Raw genomic sequence first — 27,095 nt, forward strand, 5'->3', positions numbered from 1 at the left:
AAATTAGTCAAAAAACACACGTTTTCATAGGATGTCCTAATTTTTTCACGACTGTATAGAGAGCATGATGACATGTAGTTGTACATGCAATCGACTGGGGGCGCTGTTTCACTTAGTGCCTTTCAATATTGTCTGCTGTAGAGGAAGTTAAGTCTTTGAAAATTAAATGTCAAACAGCTTTTCCATTCTCATTTTAATATTGTCATCAATCATCCATATGAGTATGTGACAATTAAAATGCAAATGTGAATTAGCTTACAGTAGACTACTAAAACTAAACAGGCCATTAGCTTGCGTAGTTAGCACTTGGTGCAGCAAACCTGCTGATTATTGCTCCGACAGCGAGTGGACCCCTGTCCTTTCCTTCTCCCAGCATGTCTGCAAAACCCTTTTTGTTGCATGACCATCTCTGTGCCCCCTCAAATTCATCCAATAGTTGACTAGCAGTAGTTTATAATGAAAGCAGAGTGGCATTTCTCCCACCTCAACGTGAAGTGCACGCTGTAGTGAAGTTCTGTCTTCTCCTAATCACAGTCTCAGAGCATAGATTTTGCTCGACATGATCTAGCCTTGATCTGATTAGACATCAAGCCTGTACTCTGAAAGGGTCAGCTTTAGACAACTAACCAACCAGCTAGCACAAAAAGCTTGAGGCCACTGGGGCCCGTAGCCTGAAAATGACTGCAGGTGTGTGGAGTTAAAAAAGTAGTCTTTATTTGAAATGATTTTCCTGCTCATCAGCGACAGACCGTGGCCACAGGCTGAGAACCAGCATGTGGAACTGTAGTCTCTCATTCTGCCAGTGTTTCACAGAGTAGCAGCAACATACAGCCATACAGTAATTTACACATTAGTACAGAATTATTTAAAACCAAACTGACACAGGAAATAAAACACACAGTGCAACATTCACATCTTTTCCTATGTACTCGTGTATATACACCCAGGGTCCCACGCTCAGAGCCAGTGTTTCTTTGTCTTGTCCCCTTTCTTCTTCTCTTGGTATTCAAGGATCTTTTTGTGAAATATTCCTGCAGGACAAAGGACAGGATACTGAATCAGTGTACGTGAGCTCAGGTTGCAAGACTAAAACTGTAAACTACATACAGGTAATGAGGAGTGTGGTTGGTTACACATTGTAAAAGTTAGTTTTGAAAGTACCGTTCCCATGAGTCTTAACCTTACGTTGCTAACAAAACCTCATTCCAGCTGTAACTGTTGAATGCTAACAAAGAGCAGCAACCTTTAATGGCTACAACGTGTTTAGTCTAACAAGTCCAGTGATGTTCTCTTACAGATGCCACTCGTGTTCCTCTGTTTTGGTGTTGTGTGTAACAAAGTGAGCAGTTCAAAAGAGAGATACTATCTGTCCATCTGTCTGCACACATTTCCTCCAGCCTGAGGTAACGGATGGAATAATGATGTGCTGACGGGAGTATAATTGGCTTCGCTCATACATCAGCTAATATTAGCTTATTTGTTGGCATATGTTATGTAACAAGACAGTACAGTCAAAGATACTGTATGTGGGAAATCATTCAACATTTGGAGCATTACATACACCAGAGAGTGCTGACAACAAAGCATCCTGCTCACTACATCTATTGGACTTAATCCTTTAAATCACTTGACATTTTTTCCTTTACATTTAAGGAATCCTGCTTATTTATGCTATGCATTTATGTAATAAAATGAGCATCAGCTGATCTATCATTATCAGATGAATAAAAACTCAATATTTTTAACAGTGTCAGTCGAGGATGAACCCCTCTGTAGTTGATCTTTGTTTTCTTGTTTGCTTCTGAACTGGAAAAACATGGAGGATGCTCTGAAAACATTCCTACTACTGCTCCTACGAGGTACATAGCTATTGAACTGATTCTTTGGCTGATGTTTCTATATTTAAATAAAAAAAACGGAGCTCTGTGAGATGAACTTGTACGAGGCCAATTTACTGAAGTCACATCTGTCACAGTCACAGTTATCTGACAACAATCCTATTAAGACTCTGAGGCTGGATCAAATCTTTTAGTTGGATTTGTGTGTGTGTGTGTGTGTGTGTGTGTGTGTGTGTGTGTGTGTGTGTGTGTGTGTGTGTGTGTGTCTCACCTTGCTGCGGTCCAGGCTGCTGGTGCTCCACCTCCTGGATAAACAGGTCAAACATCTGCGTCTGGATGAACTGCTTGACAAAGTGTCGAGTGGTCTTGGATTCTATGGCCTTGTAGAAACTTCTCTTTTCGAACACCCCCTGCTCTCCAGCGCGACTGTATCTCACATAGGAGGCATAATGGCCGACTGTTCTCACAAAGAAATGCAGGAAGGCTTCTGACACCACCCGGTTCAGCTCCTCCACCGCTGAGAGAAAGCACAGAGAACATTGGTGATGCATTTTGTTCCCACCTGGCACACCTGTGTTTCATTTTGGTTGCAGTTTACTCACATGGTGCATTTTGTCTGTTGCTGAGTGCCTCTAGTATTTCAGCTTCAAGCTTCGGGGGCAGAATAGAGCTTTCATCGCCGATCTGGAAGAGGAAGGTTTTACACTTTCTGTAAACACAAAACTCATGTAACACGGTTAGCTCATGTGAATTTCAAGATCATAACTGATAACGAAAAGATTATTTACTCCAACATTTTTGTTGACACAACACTTACTGACACGATGAAGGTCTCCTTTCTATCCTCAGACAAGTCGACCACCAGCAGCTGTGTTACAGAGAGAGAAGGGCAGAATGCGGGGGTCACTCCAACATGCTTTGAAAGATGTTTTGTTCTGTCTGTGTTCTCCATGATAACTCACATCACCCTGGTCGGTGACCAGGTCCAGCAGGCGTTTCTGGACTCCCAGCAGGTAGGGGGTGGGTGCCATCACTACATCGATCAGGATCTCTGGAACAATGGAGATGAAGGTGTGCTGCCAGGTGAAAGGGTAAAGGAGGGCTGCTACTGCATGAATGACTTGGGATAACGTCCTGTAGAGAGATAAGAGAGCTGACATCAGTTTACTGATGATTATGATTATAAACAAATCGTCCAGTTTTAGTTAAGTTACTGTCAGTTGAACTGAACACTTCCTGGATAGTTTTCACATTAAAAGCCTTCCTTCAAACGTGAAGGAAGCAAGTCTGCTTTAAACAGAAAAGAAGGAAAATGAAAAATAAAGGAGTGTCTTTAATACAAGCCTTTCAAAAAACCTTGTGGTTTTATGTCTCGACCAACCAGTTAAGATTCAGTTTACATCCATGTAGTGTATCTAATGAAGACAGTATTTAATTAAAGGTATTAAGTGTATTTTTGATGACATGGAAGTTATCACTATATTGACATGCATGACTTCAGTGAATAATGTCCAGTGAGAAACATGCTGTCTTCACTTAGAGACTACTTTTGCAGAGGAGTAAAGAGGACTGAAAACCTGGACGCTTCACACACATCTTCAACACGGCAGCACAGAAGATCTAAACAATCAGCACAGTTTCAAGGTTCATCAATTCAGTATCTAACCAAATGTGAACATGGTCACTATCTCCCCTTCTGTTCATGAGTTATGGTGTTGAATAATAGACAGAACATTATGATGTGAAGCTGACCTTTGACCTTTGGATATAACATGTCATCACTTCATTATTTTATGTTGTTTTAATTGAAATAAATTTATGTTGTAGTTAGTGTATTTATTCTTGAGTCATGGTCAAAAACGTGTTTTGTGTGATCACAGTTAAAGCCAGTTGTAGTGAAAGACAGCCCAACAGGACTGAAGTTTCCTTTCAAACAGAGGACCTCATCTCGCCTGCTGTACACTGCCTGACAGCTCTGGCTGGCTGTCCGAGACAATTTGCTTTTGAACATGTGACATGTGAGAGGAGCCCTCATGGCTCCTTTCTGCATTCTGCTGTTCTTAATATCCCTGCTTTATGTTTTGTAGGGTAAAATCCAAATGCCTTCTGTTTATTACCAGATGACACCAAATGTCTTGTGATGCTTAACATTCTCTGACTTTCTTCTTTTCAGACATGAAGCAAAACTATTTTTCTTGTTTATGTCTCTTCTAAGTCTGTGAAGCAGGAGAATAAACACTGTTTTTCCTCAGCTAGTATTTACTATTGTGGAAATACAGGTACAAAATAAGGATGTTATGGTAAGCAGCATACAGCACACAGTGATCAACACACGCACACCCTCAAAGTATGTGTTACCACATCAATCATGTCTGAGCTGCAAACATGTTTTTAATCTGCTGTAAAATACAAAAAATGTCTGCAATCCTGGAATCCTGTGTACTTTCTTGTATAGATTCCGCTTTTTATTCATTGTTCTATGTTTTTAGTGTGCATTGTATAAATACTAGTGTACAGGTGAGTGTGTAAGTTAATTTAAACACAAGATACTTGTGCTCAAAAAGAGGATTCATTCTCAGTGAAGAACCTTGGAGCTCTAATCTACCTCTATACATGCCAAAGAGCAGTGATTCCTAACACGTCTCTGGGGGTCATCAGGTGGAAACCTCCCTTCAACAGTGTTTCGCCTACTTAGTCCCACTACACCTCCAGGAGGTTAGGCAGTGAACTCCGGCGTCCCAGAGTCACCCCCCCTAATGCCAGTTCACACTGCTCCTACACAATCCAAACAGCACCGCCACGTTCAACTGACCCAGAGATGCTCCAGGTAGTGGCCAGGACCGATGCCACCATTTAACTATTGCTAATGCTAATGCTAACCGCTAAGAAGAACAGAAGAAGACAATACAGTTCCGATGCTACCATTTAGCTAATGCTACGTGCTAACCGCTACCTGCTAAGAGGAACAGAAGAAGACAATAAAGCTAGATTCACCGATACTGTTAATGTTAATTGCTAGCTACCAATACTAACTGCTAAGATACTATCATACTCTCACCGCTTTAGCTATTGTTAGCTGCTACAATGCTACCACAGGCCTAGATGCCACATGTAACTGCCGATTGCCACACTACCATCATCTACACCTGCCTCTCACCAACTGCACCAAAAAAAAAGCGGGGTGGGAATACAAACCCTGGTTCGGGTAGGGGGTAGAAAATAAAGAGGTAGAGTCGAAAGATGAAAGTAGGGATTGGATACAGACCCTTGTTCGGGTAGGGGGTGGAAAATTAATTAATACCCTAGTTCATCAGCAATGAAAATGATCCGTCTCTCCAGGACAGCGGCAGCAAACACCAGTAACACCTCCTTGTCGCTCAGGCAGCCGAAGAGCGTGGCGAAGTTCACGTGTTCCAGCCAGGAATCCAGCGGCCGGGTCAGACTGATGATCTAGTGGAGAGACACCACTGTCACAAATTTGTCAACGGTGATACCAGCATGTCATCACTGAACTGTCACTGACTTTCAGCTGATTTGAAAGCCATTATTTAGGCAGGGATGAGATGCAGGGGAGTTTAAACTTTACATTATCATACATATTTAGAACAGCACCTTCCCTGTCATCATGAACAAGAGCCTAGCCAGACAACCATGTCATTGTCCTTCCTTCACCCTGGGGGCTGGTCACAGTAGCTGTAGCACAAACAATGGCCAGCATCAGTGAATACCTGAGAGGACTGTGAGCTGTTGAAACACGGTAAGCCTGATGGGAGAAGCGTGGTAAAGGTTGGGTAATGCAGGGCAGGTTCAGACACAGCTCCACTCGAACACACCCACCAGGAGGATCTCACTATATTAAGTCACTGGGTTACTCTGTACTCATGCTGTGTGTGTCAGTGTGTGGGAGGAATGTTTGTAATTCTTTCAGCCCGTTTACTACGTTCTACTTCACAAATCTTCAGAGAATTGGGAATTGAGTGTGAGTAATGACAAACTCCCCCTGCATTCGTGTTTATCAGTTCTGAAGTGCTGGGAAATTGCTAATCTCGACAGTCCTGTGGAACATGATGTGGAGAATGTTTTCCTCTTTCACTACTGAATGTAGTCATGTTTCCTTAATACATCATAGCTGAAGTCACAGCTGACAGGAAGATGTTGGGAAATCCTCTAGATTACTGTAGAGGGAGATTCAACCTGTACTCAACATTTTAGGCTCTGAAATCTCTGACAAAACCATATCCTATACCGATTTCAGTAAATCAAAACTTTCAAGATGAAATTTAAACTATGGTCTGTCACAGTCTGGGTTGTATTTTACTAGTACCCAGCATAGAAAGCAACTTAATGCCTGGTTCATTGTCATACATGCCAAAGTATGGATGTATAATGGAAAACCAGCAGGCCCCTAAAGGGCCTAAGAATGATTCATCATTATAGAACCTTTTCAGCACTTTCCAGGATTATATAGCAATAATTCCTGAGTCCTATAGTCCGTTAATGTAATGCAACCTGGGTCAAGTGGCATGAAATGGATGGATCGATTAGCATTTAATAGTGATTCACTCATTTCAGTTAATATGCATGATAACTAAAATCAACAGCTGCCCAATGTGAGCTGATGAGTTTTCCAGCTGCTGTAGTTTGCAGTAGTGGGAGTGTTCGTCTGATGGTGCAGACTGAAACGCTGAACAGCCATGAGAATCCCACTTTTAGTTTCTGGGTGATGGTTTTATCACTTTCTTTTTCTCTACTCTTCTTTTTAGTGATGCCACCAGATTCTGAGATTTCAGCAACTAACTCTGAAAATTGTTATAATAGAACCAATGTTCAGAGCTGCGAAAATAAAACCCTTCTTATAGTAAAACATTAAGTTCCTTTGAGTGAATACAGATCTTTCCTCTGAGGGGGTTTCATGACAAACAAAAAATGAGTATGAAATATTCCTGGGCTTGTGATGCACGTGTGTTGGATGTATGACATTGTGCATTCTGCTCTCTCTGTGTTCAAGACAAGGGCGTGCAGCTTATCTAATGACACCAGAAACTGTTTTAAACTTCAGCCAACCTGAACTTCTCTGGATCTCAAAGTTAAACTCTGACTCAAGTCATCACTTTTCACAATAAGACAACAGAATCTACTCTGTGGGTCTGCATACTGTTTGTTTATGTAATGCTGAAAAAAAGCACACAGACTTTTACTATTATATTTAATATATCACTATAATAGAATATATACCGTATTTCATTATTTAATATAATAACAAACTTTAAGTCGACTCTTATATCAGAAAGTGTGCTTTTGGTCTGACCTCGGTGCCCGACTCAGGAATGAAGCTCTTAATCTCCACAGTGTTTCCCGGAGCTGGGAATGGAGCCTCCCTCAGCTTCTGCATGAATGGGTAGATCATGGCCATGGAGATCTGCCGCCGCTTCTCCACCTCGTCAAATATCTGCACATACACAGGAGCACATACAGTCATGATACAGTACCAAGACACTGATATAACCAAACTCCTTCTGTAGAAATTGTCAAGCTTTATAACAAATGTGACAGGAATTTCTTTTTAAATGTATCGGAAAAGATCCAGGTAGCCAATGGCAGTGGTGTCATGTGATCCTTCTTTAATTTTACCAAAAATTCTTAAATAAAAGCCAGTAAAACAAAAAAATATATATCAGAAAATCTGTTTCCAAGCCATGCCATACTGCGCAATCTGCTGTTTCCAATCCTAATCAGCACTACCAGGAATCAAATTCTGGTGGGGGAATATTAGATAATTTATGTCATTTTATGTTATGTTTATTGGTCTGAAAGCAATCCAATTTAATTATATTAAATCTAAAAATATTTGAATCAGCCTATATATGTATATATGTATAATATGTTTTTAATAGTAGAATGTAAAACTTTGCCCACATTACAAAAACCTCCAAATTACCAGAAAATTCCAGAGGACACAACTTCAGTGTCTGGTTGCTACTGTACAGCCCTCGCTCAGATAATCAATGTTTGCCCCCATAACTCTGCATTTAGAGGAACTGATGCAGGTGTGTCTCCTAGTTAATAATAAACAGGTGACGGACCCACAACACTTATTTTTCTGTCAATGTTAGGTCACCACAGAGCTCCTCTTACATACAATATACAAATATAAACGCATAAATCAACAACATGTCAGTAGTATTTATTTCTTTTTTCCATTTGATTCAATATTAGGACCTGCTTCTAGTGAATGAAATATATGAGGTCAGCTGCCATTTGCTGAAATAGGCCTACAACACATACGTTGACTGACTATGTTTTGTTTTGCATGGCCTCTGCACACTGGCGGCGGCGTGCAACGGATGACTTTCAATAATTGTCTTGCATATCTCTGATAGACCTCATTGTCCACCATTAGTACGATTATCTAGCTAGCTCAGTGTTCACACTACATGAGCAGGGACTTTTTATTTCTCGTCTGTGATAGCGAACACAATACACAGCCTTTCAGTAACAGGTATGCTTATGCTTACAGTTGGAAATGCTGTGAACATCCCTGCATTACATCAATGAATTCAGCACTTGAAGGACATGTACAACCACTGATACACTATGATTTAGTTGTGATCTTGAGAGAGGCCACTAGAGACAATTGGTAGAGGAGGGCGATTATGAAAATGGATGGAAAGATAGTATAGATGGAGTCATTGATGGAGCATTTTTCTTAGGTGCTGTCAGAAAGTCTCCTGTTTTTTTGTTTCCACTGTTCAAACTGTTGCTAATCAAAGCGAATTAGGAGCTAATATTTTTTAGTGTAAAGTTAACTTTCCCCTAAATAGGTACACAGATGACCCACAAAGTTCTGAATAGTCTTTAAAATCTCAAACTACTTCAGCCAAGGGTCCAAATCAACAGTGTCACCAATTTGTTAAGAGGGCTGGAAACTGGCAGCCCAACCACTACTTATCCCTCTCTCCACAGACACCACAAGACAAAACAAATGACCACAGCTGTACAACACTTCTGGAAGGCAATCACTGATAAGCTGTCCCTCACCTTGGCCTGGCTGAATCCACTCTCCCCATCTCTTTGTATACGGAGTGATCTATCATCAGTCTCACTTCCCAAACACTGTACAAAAGTAACACTAACTGTTGCCAAGAAGACCATCATGCTCAACTGGAAACGCAAAGGAACAACTGGACATCTCATTTACAGATAAACACCTTTGCAGAATACACATTACTGGAAAAAATGACAACTGTTATCAACAACAAAAGCAAGAGTTCCAGGAAGCATGGGAGTCAATCATCAATGGCTTATTTCTTTTAACATCAGCAAGTCACAGCACAGCTCAACACTAAACCATACAGCACTACAGAGCTACTGTTTAAAATGAAGTGCAAGGCAATAGCTTTCATTTTTCATAGTTTTCTCAATATACCTAATCCACTTCTCATTTACTGAACAGACTAGCCCTATATTGAACCTGTCAATGACATATCATGGGTTATAAAGAGCAGAACTCCATATTGTAAACACACTGTTCAGAATGATAGTAGCTGGTGATGAAGAAACCAACAGCAGGGGAGAACTGAATGGCTGTTTATTGCATTTCTATTTGGTTATAAATTCACAATTTCGACAGTTTGAAATTTTGGAAATTCATTATGTTGTAGAGACAGCTAAGTGCAGTCACACTGAAAAAAAAAAAAGCTGAAAGACACTCAAAAAGCGTCAAATGTCCAGTTGAACTGACCTTGGAGAAGAGGCCGAAACAAGCCAGCGTGCTGATGATACAGTAAGCCTCCGGTGGTCGAGCTCCTTTCCCTCCAGGCTGCAGGTAGGAGGGTGGCAGGAGAGGATATTAACTGAACGTTAGAAAATGACTTCTAAATGACGGCACAGTGAAGACACCTTCATTCTGTCTACACACTGACCAGTAACCTCCTACAGTATCCATTTCTTCTGCTGCCATCAATCTCAGTCAGAACAAAGGAGAAGGTCTCACTGAAAATGGACAAGGAAAACTCAGAACAAGGAATGTACACTGACATAGGGCAGGTATAATCACCTGAACCACAAACACAGCAATAAAGGTTATCAGTGATGAAACAGCTGATATAGGAGCAGCTGTACCTGTGGTATTCTGTCAATGGAGCCCAGCTGATGCCCTCTGGGAAACAGAAGAGAGTGATTGCCTTTAGTGTCTTCTCTTCCTCTTCCTTCTGAAATCTCGCCATCCCATCTCTCTGAAAGTGAACAAACACATGCACAAATGCTTCTGCTCTTTAAAAAGATCACACACACACACACTTCATAGCAGGAACATTTCTTGATGAGTTTCCCACGGTGGCAACAATGTTCCCCAGTTCTCCTGCAAAAAACCTCTGTTCAAGTGGCTGTATCCAATTTTACACTCAAACGTCCTGAGCAAATGATTTAGACAGATGAGTTATTTTTGTGCAGGGTTAGCAGACGATGCAGGTATCTTATCAATTCTGTGTCAGCTCACGGTCTTCTCCTCTTGCGTTTGCTGCATTGCTACATTTTGTGTATACAAACAGCACTACATGCAGTTAAAATCACCACACTGTGCCATTACAGCAATACCTTATGAATAGTATAGCAGATACATACTCCCTTACACAGCTATTATTATTATTTGTGAAAAACATTGTTAAACCACACATCAGAATTTTGCATCAGTAGAAACACTTTTGGGTACTGTGGACCCTGCTACCGTGTCATACATGGAGATGTGAAATTCATCAGTTTTGAATGCTTTTTTTCGAGCGGACAATGTGTAACTGTAATCTGTCTCACTCAACAAACACTCCAGGATTACTTTGTTAGGCTGAGCTACTGAACATTTGCAGTCCACCATCAAACTGACCTTCGGAAACTGGTAAGTGATCTGAGGTTCGTAGCTGCTGCTGTCCTTAGCCTTCTTGAGACTGACCACCACCAGATACTCAAAGAAGTACTGACCACTGACGTAGCGCCGCTGCCTGGATGTGTTGTCTTCCACCACCGGGCCCGGTGGCTCTATAGGCTCAGGGACTCCTACACAGAAATGTAGAAATAAATCGTGCGTTTGTGTCCCAACTCATGTCATACAAATCAAACACATCTAAAATGATGCAAATGGGAATGAGGGGCAGTGACCTAATCAGAAAGCAAACAATTAAGAGTCAATAAAGACCACATGCTGTATGATTTTACGTCCTGACTGACCTAGACTGGGACTGTTGTTATTAACACAGTGCAGCACAGTTTGTAGGTTTGTTACAGTGTGATTGGTAAAATGAAGTATGGATGTTGCAATGAAGTTAATATTATAAAAAAAGTCATATTTTTCCATGTTCTAACTGATGATTATGCTGTTTCTGGTGTTGGAAACAGGTGGGAGGATTCAACTGACTGTTGAACATAGTTATACTAATCCTCTCTTTGGACGAAATGTTATTCCAATGAATTATTTATTTACACTATCTGCATTAAATGTTTGCCCACAGATGTTGGCCATGACGCCTCTGCATACCCAGCTCTCCTGTTGACCGTACTGCTCTGCTCTGAGTCCATTATTCACAGGCCATGCAAACAGCCCAGCTTCGTCCTGTCTTCACAGGCTGCCAGCCTGTTCATGTGTTCTCTGCAGCATTCCTCGCCTTTTGTCTAAAATAAAAGCAACCCAGCAAGGAGTTCTCAGTGCTCAGGCGAGCAGCCCTCTGCATCTGTGTGCTTAAAGCCTGCTGGTGCAAACCCTACCACAACTAGATGCATAAATATTTAAAGTTGGCTGACGGGAAGTTTGATGATCATCAGGTTTGATTTGCCTTGCAAACGGTTTACAGAGATGCAGCACGTTCCACCTGAAAAACCCGTTCTCGAAATGAATCCGTGGAGTCGACAGATAATACTCAGCTGAGTACAGTTTTAGCAAAAACACTACAGTAAACTGTTAATTCATGTGTTAAGAATTAACATGTATTGACATGTATTTAAATCCAATAAAATAGCACTGTAAGAAATACTACTGTGCCACCACCATTCTATGCAGTTAGCCATCATGGCTGTTTCAAGGATCTACTGCCTGTGTTTATTTTGCGTCAGACTCTGAGACAAGTGTTTGAAATTATTCATATACAATCTAAACCACAATATCTACAAGGAGGTGACAAATGCAAAGTTAGCACAAACCATAGAGCCACAATAGCCCCATATGCGGGCACTCTGCCAGTTTGAAATAAACAAGAATTTTCCACTCAATCTTTCGACCTCAGGTTTTGAAAGTGTGACACTGTGAGCGCCCGTATCAGACAACAAAAAGTTTATATTAATGGATTTTGTCACTCTTAGCATTTTCTGTCCCCTAAATGTTCAAAAACAGATTTAACCAATGCTTAGCCAACTGGAAAGGAAGCAGTGTCTTCAGTAGTACTCTGATCAACACAGTAATGTCTGCTCAGAAGGTGTTCAGAACTGCATTTCTATACCCCCCCTTATGACCAAACATCCACCACCTTTTTCCCGAGGATACACAAATGAATTTCCCTCTCTGGTCCGACTGCGCACTAAAGCAACAGTGAATAAGAAAGAGGAAATACTTGTAATACAAAAAAGTAAATGATTTTTCTTTAATGTGGTGATGTAATGTGATACTCACTATCCCTTTTGCCTCTGCGGAAGGAGGACCACATGGCACTAAACCTCTTGAGGGCCCCTTGTCGCCCGCCTTCATCTTCACTTGATGGGATGGCTGATGGAGAGACAAAAACAGCATCTGCTCAACACTGAAACCTTCACACAACAACATTAGCTTCCCTTGCTAGCTTCAAGGCCCTGCACGTCCACACAAGTGACAGGAAGTGTCTACGAATGGTTGATATGTGGTCCTCTGGAAACAAGAAAGCCATGAACGTTAGAGCCACCTTTCAATTCTACATGCAGCGAGTAATAGTCCACCGAGACTTGTTTGACGTAAAATGACAAATTCCAATTCTGAAACCTTTATTTGACTGTCCAAGATGACATGGTTAAAGAAAATCTTGTCTTGCTTTTTTTGTAGTGGAGAAAATAGCCCTTGTTACTCCAGCTACTGTACTTACTGTGTTTCCCAGTGACATCAGAGATGAGGTTACCTTTGGGCTGCTCACCTAGACAACACAGAGAAAAGTACAGTGAGTAAACACTTCTGAGACTGAACAACCACATTTGCTGGATACCGTGATCTAGATCACTTATAAAATACAACTGGATATGTATTTTGTAAATGTGTAATTTTAACCAAAGCTGTAACTGTGGCTGGCTCTGAAAGCAGGGCTGATGTTGAGAAGCCAGACTCTGAATGAGCCTAACAAACTGAACCAGGACTAATCTGTTTCATAAAGAACACACACATCTGAGGACTGAGAATAAATGGTGAGAATACAGCACAGTACGACAGCACCTTCATTTTCAGGCACTGATGAGGGACTGAATTTTGAATTTTAAGTTAGTTATAACTGAAGCCTGTGTCCTAAAATGAACTGTGCTAAATGTCACATGTGCTTTGAGGGACGGCATGGCAGAACTGTTGTACAGACTGTTATGTTTCAGTCTGGCAGATTGGCTGTAAGGCTGGTTAAGTCTGAGGTGAAGCTAAGCCTGACAGCTACCTTGACCAGGACCAGGCTATAGAAGACCACATTTCCATAGTAACCTATTTCAGACTCATTTTAACTTGCTTTATGAAACAGAATTTCCTGCATTCAGGTGTGATTTAGTGAAGCAAGTTTGTAAGTACATCATCCTGCTCTGTGAAACACCTCTCAGACGCACGAACACCCGTCAGTGACGTCAACCAAACAACCAAGACCATTTGACCACTGAGACATAAGCAGAAACAAAAGCATGCTGCATTTAAACAACAACAACGCTGCAGACAAAGAAACCTTAAATCAAATCAGTCAAACATGAATGTGGACTCTGCTGAAATCACACATACTGTAGCTGCTCCACTACAGATTACTGCAGAATAAAGAAGCTAAGAAGAAGAAGAATTTCTTCATTAATAAACCAAGCTTTACACACTGAGAAGTACTTTTATCACACACACAGGTACGCAGCGGCGCAGCACCCAGAGCAGTTAGGGGTTAGGTACCTTGCTCAAAGGCACCTTGGCAGTGCCCTGGAGGTGAACTTGCACCTCTCCAGCTGCCAGTAACAATCAGTCCTCAGTCCTGTCGCCTAAACATTATTTCTCTGCATGGCTCTGGTTGCTGTAGAGCATATCATTGTTATTTTAGCATATTAAACCACCCACAGCTGTCCAGTGTAAATAACAAGCTTGGCCGTATTTGTTTGGATTGGCTAATTGCAAAGTACTGACCCAACCACCATCAACATCTCCCTGTTGCCTCACAACAACAGTTTTGCCACACAGGTCGTCTTTCCTATTAATCCTCTGTGTATACTGCAGCACTAACAGTGTGCTGAATCATTTGTTTACTTCAGACTCTGAGGAAATAATTTTCATTCTTGTGCTGCATTCACGCCTTGTGGGAAAACCAGCTTTCTACAAGACAAAACACACTGACACCCCAAGCCAATCACTTTAAGACAAAACTTGTAATGCTTGACCATGAACTGCATTCTTGTCGGTTTGTGGTTGTCACTGCAATGTTTGGCTTGCTGCCAAACATGATCTGACATTTATCATCCACTAAGTCCTATGTGTGTGTGCACATACAGCACGTGAAGAAAGTTCAACTGAATTTATCCTCCAAGTGGAGCATCCCACTGGACATTGTCCAGGTTTCACTCTGGCTCACGTCCCAGGTTCCTGATAACGACCTTTACTGAAGCCTCAAGTCTGCAGCACACAACCTCTGTTGATAGGACAAGGAGTGTGTGCTGTGTCAATAGCTATAGCAGTGTTTGCACAGACAATTTTCCTGGTGGAAACTCTTCGTTCAATTAGCCACAGAGAAACATAAAAAATACACATCAAGAATGATCTTAGATTGTAGTGTCATTTATTCATTCTTGACACAGACAACAACATCAGAGCGAATTTGTCTTAAGCCTACACTCTTTCCCTAGTTGTGCTTCTGCAGTTCAGCTGCGATGTGGGTGCAAGTAACAGTCCTGTTTAACAGCCTCATGCCCTGAGGCTGCTGAACATGTTACAACACCATGCTGTCAATTCTATAAGAAAAGGAATGGTGCAGTCACAAAGACCCACCAAAACCTGCCTGAATCCTGTTCCATGTTCCCCTTCACTTATAAAACTTGCAACCTATAGATTTAGAATAAAGTCTGTCCATAACATATGTCCACTTATCTATTTGTCCAGTTATATGCAAAATATAGCAGTGTTCAGCTCCTAAATTCTGTTTCATGTGTCATCTTTTTCAATACCAACAGCCACATTCTTGGCTTAATGTGTAGCCAGCCATGAACCAGCCATTACTAAACCACCAAAGAATAAGTTTGCAGCTAGTAACTTGGACAACATGCTGAAGTGGGCCTATAGTGAGTGCACTTGTCATAGCCAATACGACATTTTCAATTCCGATATCCGTCTGCCGCGAAATACCCATTCCAAACTGCATTTAGTAACACGTAAATTCATGCTGCAGTCCTTGCCGCTTGCAGTACCCATCTCGCAGCCCGACAAAACAATTCAATGGGGTCTATTATTCAAATCGGCATATTTATTTTTCACCACGTTGCACTTTATGTCACTTTCTTTCTCCACATGATTCAACGACAAAAACATATGACTTAGCGCAGGGTCGTACGTTAACTAGCAAAACAAACTAGAGCAGAAGTCTAGCTTTCTATTTACATGAGGTGGTACTTGATACCCGGATATAAGTAAGCACAACCTGCTCGAGACTAGGTCACCATCGCACGTCCCAACAGGTAAAACAAAACACCGTCCAAAAGTAACGTATGGTTTTATACCCGCGTGTAACGGATTACTGCTCTTTCACTGTCTTTAAATATGAACATCCCGCAACTGGTCCAAATCCACGGAGACTCAGTAAGTCAAATAAATGATAGTGGATAGCCTCGGCGGTGTCAGCTCTTCAGTACTCACTCCATCTGCTCTTTAAGTTGGCCAATCTGGGCCCTTTTCTTCTCCTCGTTACTGTTTCGCTCATTGCTGCTTAACTCCGAGATTTGTAGTACTCTCAGCTGTTTTTGTCAGCAAACTCAGCAACACGACAGTCGCGTTTTATCGTCTCCATTCCCGCACACACATAGCATCCTGGCTCGCGCTCACCGCTGGCTCCGCGTGCTTCCCAGACTGAAATAGCTCTGCCGTGCGCGTGCTGAAGCGGTCCTCTCTGTGCTGCGTTCAAGTCATGTGCGGAAAACGGCCAACGCTGGATTTCCTGCTACCAGCGAACAGAAGCGAGTCACTCACGCACCGAGTAGAAAACAGTTAGACTCACAAACCAACATACACAGCACACATAGGAAAATGTGTTGGAGTAGGTCAGTGACACAGACTCAGCATTCCCTGCTCTCCTGTCGTAATAGTTAACTTCAGTTCGACCAAAAGATGTCATAGAAGCTCAACAGGCCAACAACAACAAGCGCCTTGAGTAAGTGCAGGCCAGGATGGCTTTCACGTTCGTTGGAAGTTGTTAAATGTCAGACTGTTAAATCACTTACTTTTTCTTTCACTTTGACGAGTGTTTAGACAGGTTGGGGTTTCTGGAAAATGCTGTGTATCAGTAGGTACTTTCAGCTTGTAAACAGAGAAATGCTGTTCGCCTACCAGACCCTTCAGGAGCATAATTACCCCAGAACTATCAAATAAAATCCACATCTGTCAAGCAGCCTTTGAAACCATGACAACAGTTTTCTGAGGGCTAATAGCTAGCATATTTCCAAGCTAACTTTCAGATGTTCACCATAGTACTAGTAGGACAAATATGGCATGCACTTATAGCGGTACTGCACATCATTTAGTAATGCACTCATAAAGATTTGGGTACTCGTGATACACTTTAAAACAAAGGCCTACGTAGCCTGACTTTTATTCCCTAGTATGGGTCAAGTCCATTGCTTCCAATACTGCAATAAATATGTACCATGTATTGTATAACAGCCCCCGACAGCCACAGAAGACTTTGTGCAGCTGGTGTCACAAGCCTTGTAGCACTCCTAATGACCAGTAAATAGACCTTGACATGTGAAATCAGTAGCATGCCCCTTTAGTAATGAATTATTAGTTTGGTCAGAGTGCCAAAAATAATGATTTCTTATGAATTTTGATTATGGTATAATGTATAGGCCTGTAATAACACTTTTCAGAATTAGGTAAAAGTAATTATGTCACCATTTGTAAAACTGCATGGTATGTACAGTCCATGTAAAAACCTGTATTGAATCTCAGAGATCTGTACAAATTTGAGTTCAAGGTGTGGATTTAGTGGCATCTAGCATTGAGGTTGCAGATTACAACCAACTGAATACCCCTCCACTCACCCCTCCCTTTCCGGTGGCCTTCAGGTAACATTTAGATGTGAAAGGTGCTCTGACCATTCTCATAAAAATAAGCCGAAAATGCCCATCAAAGACATACCCAACATAAATTGATAGCTGTTCTTAAAGCATTTGGAGTACATGCATGCTTTTGGTGTCCTTTGAAAGGTAACACTCACTGTATGTGCTACTGGCATTGAATCATAGAAGTTTGAACACACTGAAATAGAACTTTATTTTTTTTACCTGAATATTTTTTTGCAAATGCTTGCAGATAGCTGTATGTGGGACCTATTAGCTGGAAAACACAATGGGACTATAGCATGAAGCCTTACACTACTCCAAAATCAATAAAAACTGATAACAATAGCACAGAAACTGAATATATTCATTTTATAATAATGGTGTATTTAGGCATTTTCCAAAAACTACAAATTTACTATATATGCATGAATATCTATTTATATTCATATATTTATAATGTAAAGTTTCACCACCTATATGCATATTTAAGGTATTTATACCTATATTGTGGTTATATATATTTATATTATTCACTTGTCACATTTCATAAATTATGAACTTATCATGTGTAATAGCACTAACCCTAACTCTGTACAAAATTTCACTGGGTATTCAAAGCATCAGTTATCTTCTATCAGCTGTGATTGGCTAGATCTTAACTGGGAAAACACTGAAGACAAGCAAAAGACAAGCACATAGGCTGCCATTTTGAAAGGACAACAGCTTTCTGTAGATTACTATCATGTTATGGACTAAATATCTTTACTGCAGTGGATTGTGTGAACCTTTGTTGAAGTTTCCAGACTGTAATTAATCACTGAGAGACATAATCAGTGAGTTGTGTCAATTTTGCATTAATTTTAAATGGTTGTTTGTCTGTTGTTGGCATTTATTGTGCGTACTGTACTGTAGGACATACATGTAATTTTAAGGAGACCGGCTTGATTTTTACTGCAAAAGCTGTTTTGGAGCACTTGCAATGGCACGGCAAGACTTAGCTGCAATTCAGAGGAACAAGTTAATCAGCTTCATAATGTGGAAGGGCAGAGGGGATTTTTGAAATACATTTGAAGGGTGGAGGGACCTTGACCTTAAGATGAGTGTATGAGCAGAGTAAAGGTGTTTTCAGACTGAGCAGATGAAATTTTAATTTGATTAAATTTTATGATGTGACTTGCAGGCATGCAGTGTCTTCCCTTTGCATTCTGTTTGAACACACCTTCACAGTGAGAAGGGTTATAAAAGCCACACTCTACACCTGTATGAATGTGATTGGTTGTTGGCAGCCAAGCAGCTGATGGATGAGCCAGTGGTTGTGAAACATTAATGAAACAGCAGATGCTGATCAGCTAATGCTGGCATGGCTTCAATGTTCTGCTTTGAGGAATGCTATGCCCCATTTAGTATTTAGCCATACTTTGCCATGTGTAATTAATGTTCATGTCACCTTCAGACATACTTGTCTTCTTCACCTGGTCCTGAGTACGGTGCAGCTGTGAAGCACCATCTTCATCTGGGACTGACTCTAGGATTAAAAACAAAAAGAAGGGTTGCGTTTAAAAGCTGTGATCAGTTGGTGTTCTTCATGTAGATTAAGAGAAGTAGATTTTTTTTTACCTTTTCTTGATGCCCCTCTTAATGATGAAAAAGACAGCAACCCTCTCCGCTGTGTGAATCCACCCCCATCATAACTGTTGTGCCTTTCTGCAGAAAATAATGAAAGCGTTACCAGTGAATAAAAGGATAATTGAGATGCAGTTATTGTTGTACTTTATATCACAGTGGATATGTGGTGTACGGTCCGCTGTCTTACTTTTAATACGCAGAGATGAAAAGCTGAAGCTCCTCCTTGTGTTTGAAGACAGCTGCTGCGCTGGGCTCTGAGAGAAAGACAATAAATACACATTTAAATGAAATATGAAAAAAATTAGTAAACAATACAAATAAATTTGTAGGCAGGAGAGAAAGAGTAGTTTAATATTCCATCACGCTCACATAAGAAACAAGTTTGTTTTTCAGTCTGCATGTCAGTGTCTCACAGAATCTATTGGCCATGACAGTGGATGTACACAAGATTTTTAAGGGCTGGATTGGTATGAAATTTGCCGTGGATGTTGATGGTGGACAGAGGATGAATCTCATAACCCTTTGGTCCTTCAGGCCAGAATTTTTAACTGTAAATGCAACAAGTCCTCCAAATTAAACAAACTTTGTAAATGGCCTTTAGAAAGGCACAGTTTTTTCTGATGTCGCCCCTGTCAGCAGGACAGCATTGTTCGTCTGAGGTCTGAGGTCTGGTTAAGTTTAGGCACATAAACAGCTTGGTTAGGCTTAGAGAATGATGGTTTGGGTTAAAATAAGTGCTTAGTTAAGGTTAGGGGACCATCACCATAGTGGTTACAGTAATAAACGCTTGGTTATGGTTCTGGAATGATCGTGGTCATGGTAGGGAAGGGAAAAGGAAGAGTGGTCTCCCTCTGTGAACTTTGCCTTTTTTTTCTATAACAATATCCACTGACTTCCTCCATTGCTCCCATCATAATTGCTAAAGCCACTAGAGGACTTTGTCACAGAAATGTAAACAGATATTGTTTTGGTAGCCCTGTATATGATCTATCCTATTATGTTGCAGCTGAAAACAGTCATTACTTTTGAAACATACATAGCTTCCAGCCACCAGTTGCAGAACTCAGTGGCGTGCAGATGAGCAGTGCTCCAGTCAGTGAACCATGAAGAAATCCTACACTGTCTCTGACTTTCTATGATTTGCATTGACGTAAATGGGAGAAAATTTTCCTGGCCTGAGTATATTTTTTATTACTTTCCACTTTTTTGATGTTGTCTTTCCCAGTTACAAAGAAGATGGTCCTCATTCGTTGAGTTTTTTATTTTCAGCATTGTTTCTGTTTGAACCTTGATAAGCCTTGAGTGACTGAAATACACAGCTGGTTTTGTAAGACGTAGATCCATGGTCACGTCTAAAGGTATCGCAAAATCTAATGTGCAGACTGCCCATTGCTGCCTTCAAGTTTAGAGTGAGTCACTGTCCCAATTAAAGAAACTGGCGTAACTTGGGGTCTTCACAAGTCAAGGAAAGCGGTATGGATCAGTCTTAGAGACAGTGAGGTTGTCACGTTTGATACCGTCATGCTTGAACAGAAACCAAAACCAGGACTGAGATATTGTTGTTTGGCTGTTTCCACTGTTACTGCCTGTTTTGGGTTTCTAGAACTTGATTTGAGCACTGCTCAGGATTGATAGAAAATGCTAGAAAGTACTTTCCAATACATCCTCATACTTAAATGAATGAATAGGTCGATTGCCAATGACTCTAAAAACGACATATATCACTGTTGGAGAGTGACATGAAGGTAGGCCTTGCTTAGTTTTAGGCACCTGAGGTGAAGTGTTATTTCTGAAGGGAGGAATTCTGACACATACTGTAACTATCCCTGAAACCACAAATCGTCATTTTTACATTTGCAGGTGAAACAAAAAAGATGCCTGTTAATCAGTGAGCTTTGGAGCGGTTGGTGGGTGTATTTTTAAACTTTGGACAGAGACAGATAAGCTGTTTGCCCCGACACCAACATTTTACATTCTACCAAAAAAAGTAATAAAATCAAAGAACAGGGCTTCTGCAGTGGTAAGAATAATTTCTATGATCAATGTGTGCACTTTTATACTAACTAGTAAGGACTGATCAGTGAGATTTCAGCTTCTATATCAGACTGATGAACCCAAATGGCTGTTTGTTTACTTCCAAATGGCATTTTTTGTTTCCATTTATAGTACTGACTGCATATGATGAGCAGTATTTGTGGTGCTGCGTTGTACTGCACTCCTCCATGTCTACTGCCGCTCTGACAATCATCCCAGTCGCTGTACTCTGGCATCTTTTGTCTTTTGGACTTTCTGGTAAAGAGGTTTGATTAAATTCAGGTGGCTTGTCCTTCGCTGCTCATGCTCACAGCCCGGTTGCTCTTTAATTTATTCAAAACAAACAAGAAATATAAAACTCATCACTTCCTGTGCCAGAGGATTTTTTCCCATGAGAGATCAATTAGTGGCAACAAAGCAAACGCTAAGGCTTTCAGAAAGGAAAATATGGAAATTCCACTAATGACAAAAGCAGAAAACAAAAATGTTTTCCTACTGTAACAAACTCATATCACAAATACTTTAGAAATGCTCCACTAAGACTACTTTGATGCATTCCACTTGTACACTGGTGGGTTATATTGCTGGGGAGTTTTCCCAGAGGACATCGTTATGTCCTGTCATTTTGGTTGGCTATAAATAGTGGCCGTGTCTTCCCATGCAGAACCAATAACCCTTATATACACACACATGAAGAACTTCCAGCTGAGTATTCAAATAAGGGTCAGTAGCCCAACTAACTATAAAAAACTGCAGCAACAAACTAAAGCAACAGCAGTGGCTTAGTGGTGGTAACAGAGCGGTATCTGTAGACTGGTATTCGCTAGTGTCAGTTATTTGGGCTAGACGCTGACTTGAGTGTCTGAGGTCACGACAGAGCAGACAAACTATTAGAGCCAAGTAAAGACTGGGCAACGTGAGCCTGCTCACCAAGGTCTAATAGGCTCAGATCAACATACTGTTCACATGAACTACCATAAAAGCAATACAAAACAATGTACACTATTGACTTTCAAGAGCTGTTCTGATGCATTTGCCATTTTGTGAGACTTGCTACCAGGGGGAAAAATACGTTGAGACAACAGAATCACAGCAATCTATATAGGTTTGTAGTCTGAGGACCATGATCATCCTCAACAAAAATTGTAACAATCTGGCCCCTAGATGTCTAAATAATTAATACAAAGTTGATCTTTTGGCCTGAGCATGCTGGAAAAATCATGTTATGATCAAAATGGACCAAATTACTGTGTGGAGCAAAATTGTGCAATGAGCAATCTCCACCCATCCATCCACCTATCTATTTTGTAAAGCCTATCTGGGTCTGTGTTGCCATGGCAGCAAGCTATGCAAGGTGAAGCGGAAGCTTTGCGTAATTACTGCGACTGGCTGTTGTCTGTCAAGAAATTGTAGCAGCGAGTAGCTCGCCCTAAAGCCATGAACATTTTTACATTGTTTGTGTAACGATTAAACAAACATGATACAGATGCTTCAGAGGTGTAGAGAGACTGAACTTTGGACAGGACCAGGTTAGGTGTTTCCCTCTGCCTTCAGTCTTTAAACCAGGTCAAATCAGCCCTGAATCCAGGTCTGTACTTACACACAGACATGAGACATCCATGTTAATATTCATCTTGAAATCAAATAAGCATATTTCCTAAATGTTGAACCATTCCATAAAAGCCAGAGAGTTGTGTAGAGTTGGAAATGAGTCAACTTTGGGCCTCCCAGTGGTAGTATAAAGAAACAGAGAGTGTGGCACACATAATGCTCACTGCCAACACAAACAAAACAGATAATGCCATTAGAACACTAAGACACTATAGTCACACACAAACTCCACACATAGAGACTTTAATTGAAATCAAATCCTGCTGTTGTCTCTAAAAAGCTTGCTCCAGCCCTGAAAAAGCACACTAGGAAAATGCAAATGTTATTTCAGGCCTCTGGCTAGTGGCTGTTGGAGTGCTTTTATACCTGTGCACACTTGTCTTCCCTCTGGCTTATTGTTCACTTCAAAGAACAGATGGCCTCAGGCAGCTAGACTGACCACGCCTATATCACACAAGACGTAGTGTGTGCTTACAGGTGGTTTGTACAGTGACTCCATCACAAACACACACATTTATGACAAAACTGCACTGTGTTCCCATAGCTTATCTGTTCAGTTTCAATAAAGTAGGCCATTGAATGACTCTGTGAAGGTTGGGACGGTGTGTAAAACATAGATAAAAACAGAATGCAATGGTGCACCAATCATTTTTGACCTATGATCAATTGAACACACTATCAAGACAAGATATTTAATGTTCAAACCAGTATCTACAGCTGTCACTGTGTAGTGCAAACTCCTCCACTGAAAAGTAGTGGAAGCATGAAGAGGCAGAAAGTAAAATAAAAGTAGAATAAGTAAAGAACAAGTATCTCAAAAGTGTACTTGAGTACAGTACTTTGTTACATTGGCATTCTCTTGAGATTATTTTTGAAAAGCTGAGGCCCCAAGTTAAAATTTAGTTTGTTTAATCAAGTTATCACAAAGTAATCACTAGCTGCTAACTAATGTGTACACAGAAAGCGGGAGATGTAAGGGCTGATCAGCACTTCACTGCGGAGATATCACAGAAATACCCTGATGGGTTTGTTTCCCCTCTACAGTGATGGCATGATGTAAATAGTGGAGTGGAGTTTTCACACAGCAAAACTGCCGACAATTCCCCCCCCGACACACACACACACACACACACCCCCCACCCCCCACCCTCCCTTAAACAATCAGCATCAAAATGGTGTGTAATGTAATTCTTGCACAGGAAGTGAAGTTGTTCAGATCAACGTTCTCTATTCCTGCTGTCATGTGATTCTCAGGAACTGTCATTCACTGTCTCAAATGTTAACCGTCTTCAAATCTCAGTGTGCAATTTTCTGTTATAGTTTCCCAATTCCTGCTGATTGCACAGATTATTGCACCTTCATTTCCGGCAGCAGTGAACGAGACACAAAAAGTGAGCGTGAACATGGCAGGTTAACAGCAGCTGCATTTAAACAACAGCAGGCTTGAACTCATGACACAAAGAGCACGGTTTGTTGAAGAAGCACACTCACCACCTGCGCTTGCTGTGACGTCTCGTCCATCTTGATTGAGCGGAAGACAGAAATGTATTAATCCGCTGGATCTAGTGCAAATGCTGTGACTGTCGTTTCATCATCAGTGAATACCGGCTTGAAAGGTTCTCATCCGCAGCTTAAGCAGGCACTGTGTCTGACTGTTAGCAGTGAAGCAGCAAGTGCACGTGTATGAGGAAGTGCACCGTTGAAGTGTATGGTCGACGGACTTCAGTCTCTGGCTGGGATTTCCTCTTTCAATGCTAAACCAAAATGAAGTGACGCAGTTGACAGAGTTTGTGTGTGTGTGTACGTGCCTTTGCTCGTCTTTGTATGTGTGCATTTTGCATTGAAACCTGTTGCACAGCTTGTGTAGCCAGTTTGTCCGTGCACTACTTGAAACTGGATATGTTCACTCCAGTGTGTGTAAGCAGTCCAACCAAATAACCTGCCTGATCTCATTTTCCCGCTGAGCCAGTCTTTTTGAGGCTGCTGGGTCAAGTTTATTTGGAGTGTATAAGCTAATATTATAATGCCTCAATGGGCTTTACAGGCTAACAACAGCAACAGTTCCAAACCTCCCTCCTCCAAAACTTGTAGAACATAAAACAAAGCTAGTTGTCAGGAGAGGCAATTCAGAGAGAGATCCTGATCCTTTAACAGCTGGATGTGTAATGGGGAACATCTGTAGGTGAGGAAATCTGAATAACAGAAATGAAATCAAATATCAAAAATGGAAAAAAGTCCAATAGTGTTATAATGAATTCATTAAAAAAAGAAAGAAATCTTGAATCTTGAATCTTAAATCTTAAAAGATGTCCAACAATGTCAGTTGAGATCTAAAAGTGTGATGTTTCCATAGTAACGTGTGTTTCCAGGTGCTGGGGAGTACCGCTGCATATGTGGAAGCAGTTGTGTAAAGCCTTTGGTGTCTCCAGAGGGAGCTGTGTGGAGTCTGAGAGTCAGTGTTTATCGGGGCTGAACACTACAAGTTTGAAAAGGAAAGAGCTCCTTATCTTCGCTGCAGGAGGCTCAAGGCTACCAGTGTTAGCACAGCACACCTCAATCCCAGACGGAGCTGTCTGTGGTTGAGTTGCGTTGTGGGTAATGTAGGAACCAGGTTTTGGCAGGGTAGAAGAACGTGTGGAATAAATAAGTGAGCACAAATAAGCAGTGGTTCTGCTGCATCAGTTTCTATGTTTGTTTTTGAAGTGTCTGACAGTGTTATAGAGGAGCAACTCTTTCAAGTCCATGGTTGATGACCAAAGTAGAAAGAAATTCATCCACACGTCTTCACAAAATCAAGTAGTGGCTGCTCACAGGGTTAGTTGGTGAACTGCTGTATCTGGCGAGCTCGTTTTGGACTCGTAGTCAGTACTGTCAAAATTGAACTCTCACTGTGAAAGTTAATCCATGTTTGTTCTGCCAATAAGAATACTGTAAATTTTCTAAAACCCGTTACACGTCTCTGAGCCTCCATTTGTTTGAGTCCCATAAGCCGGGCTGTGTGCCTCGGCCTCTCTCTCTCTGTCTCTCTCTCTGCTTTCTCCTGCCTGTCCTCTCTCTTCACTTGGCTTCTCTGTGCCGGACCATCGAACCTTCCCGTCGCTGACTCAATCCAGATGTTCTGGATTTGGATTTTCATCCTCCAGGAGATGTAGCCTCTCCTCTTGCCTCTCTCTGTGTTGTGTGTCTGTTCCTCCCTCCTCTCTGTGTGAATGGTGTATGGTGTGTTGGTGTAGTCTGTCCTCTTCCAGCTTACATGGTGGACAGGAGGTGGCGTGGCTCAGGTCTGTGTGGCCACACTTGCTCAACGTCCTCTCAGATCTATTCTTCATTGTGATACTGTAATTTCATTATAGTGCTCTCTTCTGTACACACATCTATTGCATGTTATGGGGGAGGGATCCCTCCTCTATTACTCTTATTCTTCCTGTAAACTCCTGGGGAGTTTTTCGTCTCTGAATCAAAGGTCTAAAGACAGAGGGTGTTGGCTGGAGAGGGTGATATCATATCAGACCAGTAACTTTTGTAAATACCATCCTTGAAAAAGTAGTAGAAAAGATTTGTTTGTTCATTTTTATCACTCATCCCTCTTTAATGCTGCAGAGATAAAAACAGCTAATTTCAGAGTGACATTTGCTGCTGTATGCACAGAGAGGCGAGGCCCAGTTGTGGCTGCTTGCACAGACCACTTCCTGATACAGTCACTTGTATTGTAAAAACGATGCATGTGACTTGAAGTGATGGATGCATGTTTGAAGCTACACCTTCTCAACATTTGGCTAGAATGTTTCCTAATGCTTCCTGGTCGCAGTTACACTTGTGAAGGCTGTTTGATCCATGCATGATGTGGCCACATGTGAATGGGTGGAAGAGGCCCAGCTCTTTCACACAGTGTGAGAGAAACGAGAACTGGCTCCCGGCTACAGAGAAGAGCCTTGTTTTAAGGGGAGGACTTGGCAGGACTCACAGCTGCAGCCTGGGTCGTGCCATGATCCGGGCCTGTGCCACCGCTGCGCCCATGGAAAAGGTCAGGATGGTCCCTGTTGGTTTCCAATGTCCCTCGGTTCAGAGAGGAGTGCGCTGGGCTCATCAGTAGCTGATATTGTTTAATTAGGACAGCTAGTCATGCTTCTACTCGAGGGAGGGGCATTTGTGAAAGCTTAATAAAATATCACAAGCACTGAGGGTCCACTCCTCTGTGAAAAACTTAATAACTTCCTTTCTCCTCTACTGAGTTTGAAGCCCTGTAGTTATTTATATCTAAAACCACTATGGGGTGTGATGGTGTGAGGATAAGGTTGTTGCCAGCAGTGTTTTCCAGGATATGACTTTTTTTTGTCATCTTTAGATCTTGCAAACTTGTATTTGTCATAGCATACAATACAGAGGCAGAAAACATTAGATTCTCAATAGGAATGAGGGTATTATTGAGCGTGATGATAAACTGATTCATGTTCAATCCATAAACCCAGGGGGTGCTACAAGTGTAAACCATTG

General features: G+C 41.4%; 1 protein-coding gene across 4 annotated transcripts; it reads right to left on the minus strand.

Annotated features, from left to right (window-relative positions):
- Window positions 1-692: 692 nt before the first annotated feature.
- LOC121613199 (DENN domain-containing protein 2D-like) lies at window positions 693-24,347 on the minus strand. Of its 4 annotated transcripts, none has more exons than XM_041946505.1 (17): window positions 24,096-24,347; window positions 19,144-19,210; window positions 18,948-19,034; window positions 18,778-18,855; window positions 12,932-12,979; window positions 12,490-12,582; window positions 10,717-10,886; window positions 9,960-10,072; window positions 9,761-9,830; window positions 9,580-9,657; window positions 7,147-7,287; window positions 5,140-5,288; window positions 2,801-2,972; window positions 2,656-2,706; window positions 2,441-2,522; window positions 2,110-2,355; window positions 693-1,031 (listed from the first exon to the last, which is right to left on the minus strand). In XM_041946505.1, the coding sequence occupies exons 1-17, from the start codon at window positions 24,120-24,122 to the stop codon at window positions 958-960; spliced, it is 1,746 nt and encodes a 581-aa protein (XP_041802439.1). In that variant the 5' UTR covers window positions 24,123-24,347; the 3' UTR covers window positions 693-957. The 4 variants fall into 4 exon arrangements, with proteins under 4 accessions (XP_041802439.1, XP_041802440.1, XP_041802438.1 ...); XM_041946506.1 differs by having other exon boundaries at window positions 18,790-18,855; window positions 24,093-24,347; XM_041946504.1 differs by having other exon boundaries at window positions 24,093-24,347.
- Window positions 24,348-27,095: the final 2,748 nt, after the last annotated feature.

Source organism: Chelmon rostratus, chromosome 10 (assembly GCF_017976325.1).
Source record: "Chelmon rostratus isolate fCheRos1 chromosome 10, fCheRos1.pri, whole genome shotgun sequence".
Lineage (NCBI taxonomy): Eukaryota > Metazoa > Chordata > Actinopteri > Chaetodontiformes > Chaetodontidae > Chelmon > Chelmon rostratus.

What these genes read in the sequence shown, in the direction of transcription:
- LOC121613199 (XM_041946504.1), bottom strand. Translation starts at nt 24,122, where the DNA reads ATGGACGAGACGTCACAGCAAGCGCAGGTG. An exon ending in CCGCAGAGGCAAAAGGGATA is followed by an intron (nt 10,887 to 12,489) that starts GTGAGTATCACA and finishes ATTTCTGTGTAG; the next exon opens with GAGTCCCTGAGCCTATAGAG. An exon ending in CAACAGACAAAATGCACCAT is followed by an intron (nt 2,356 to 2,440) that starts GTGAGTAAACTG and finishes GCTTTCTCTCAG; the next exon opens with CGGTGGAGGAGCTGAACCGG.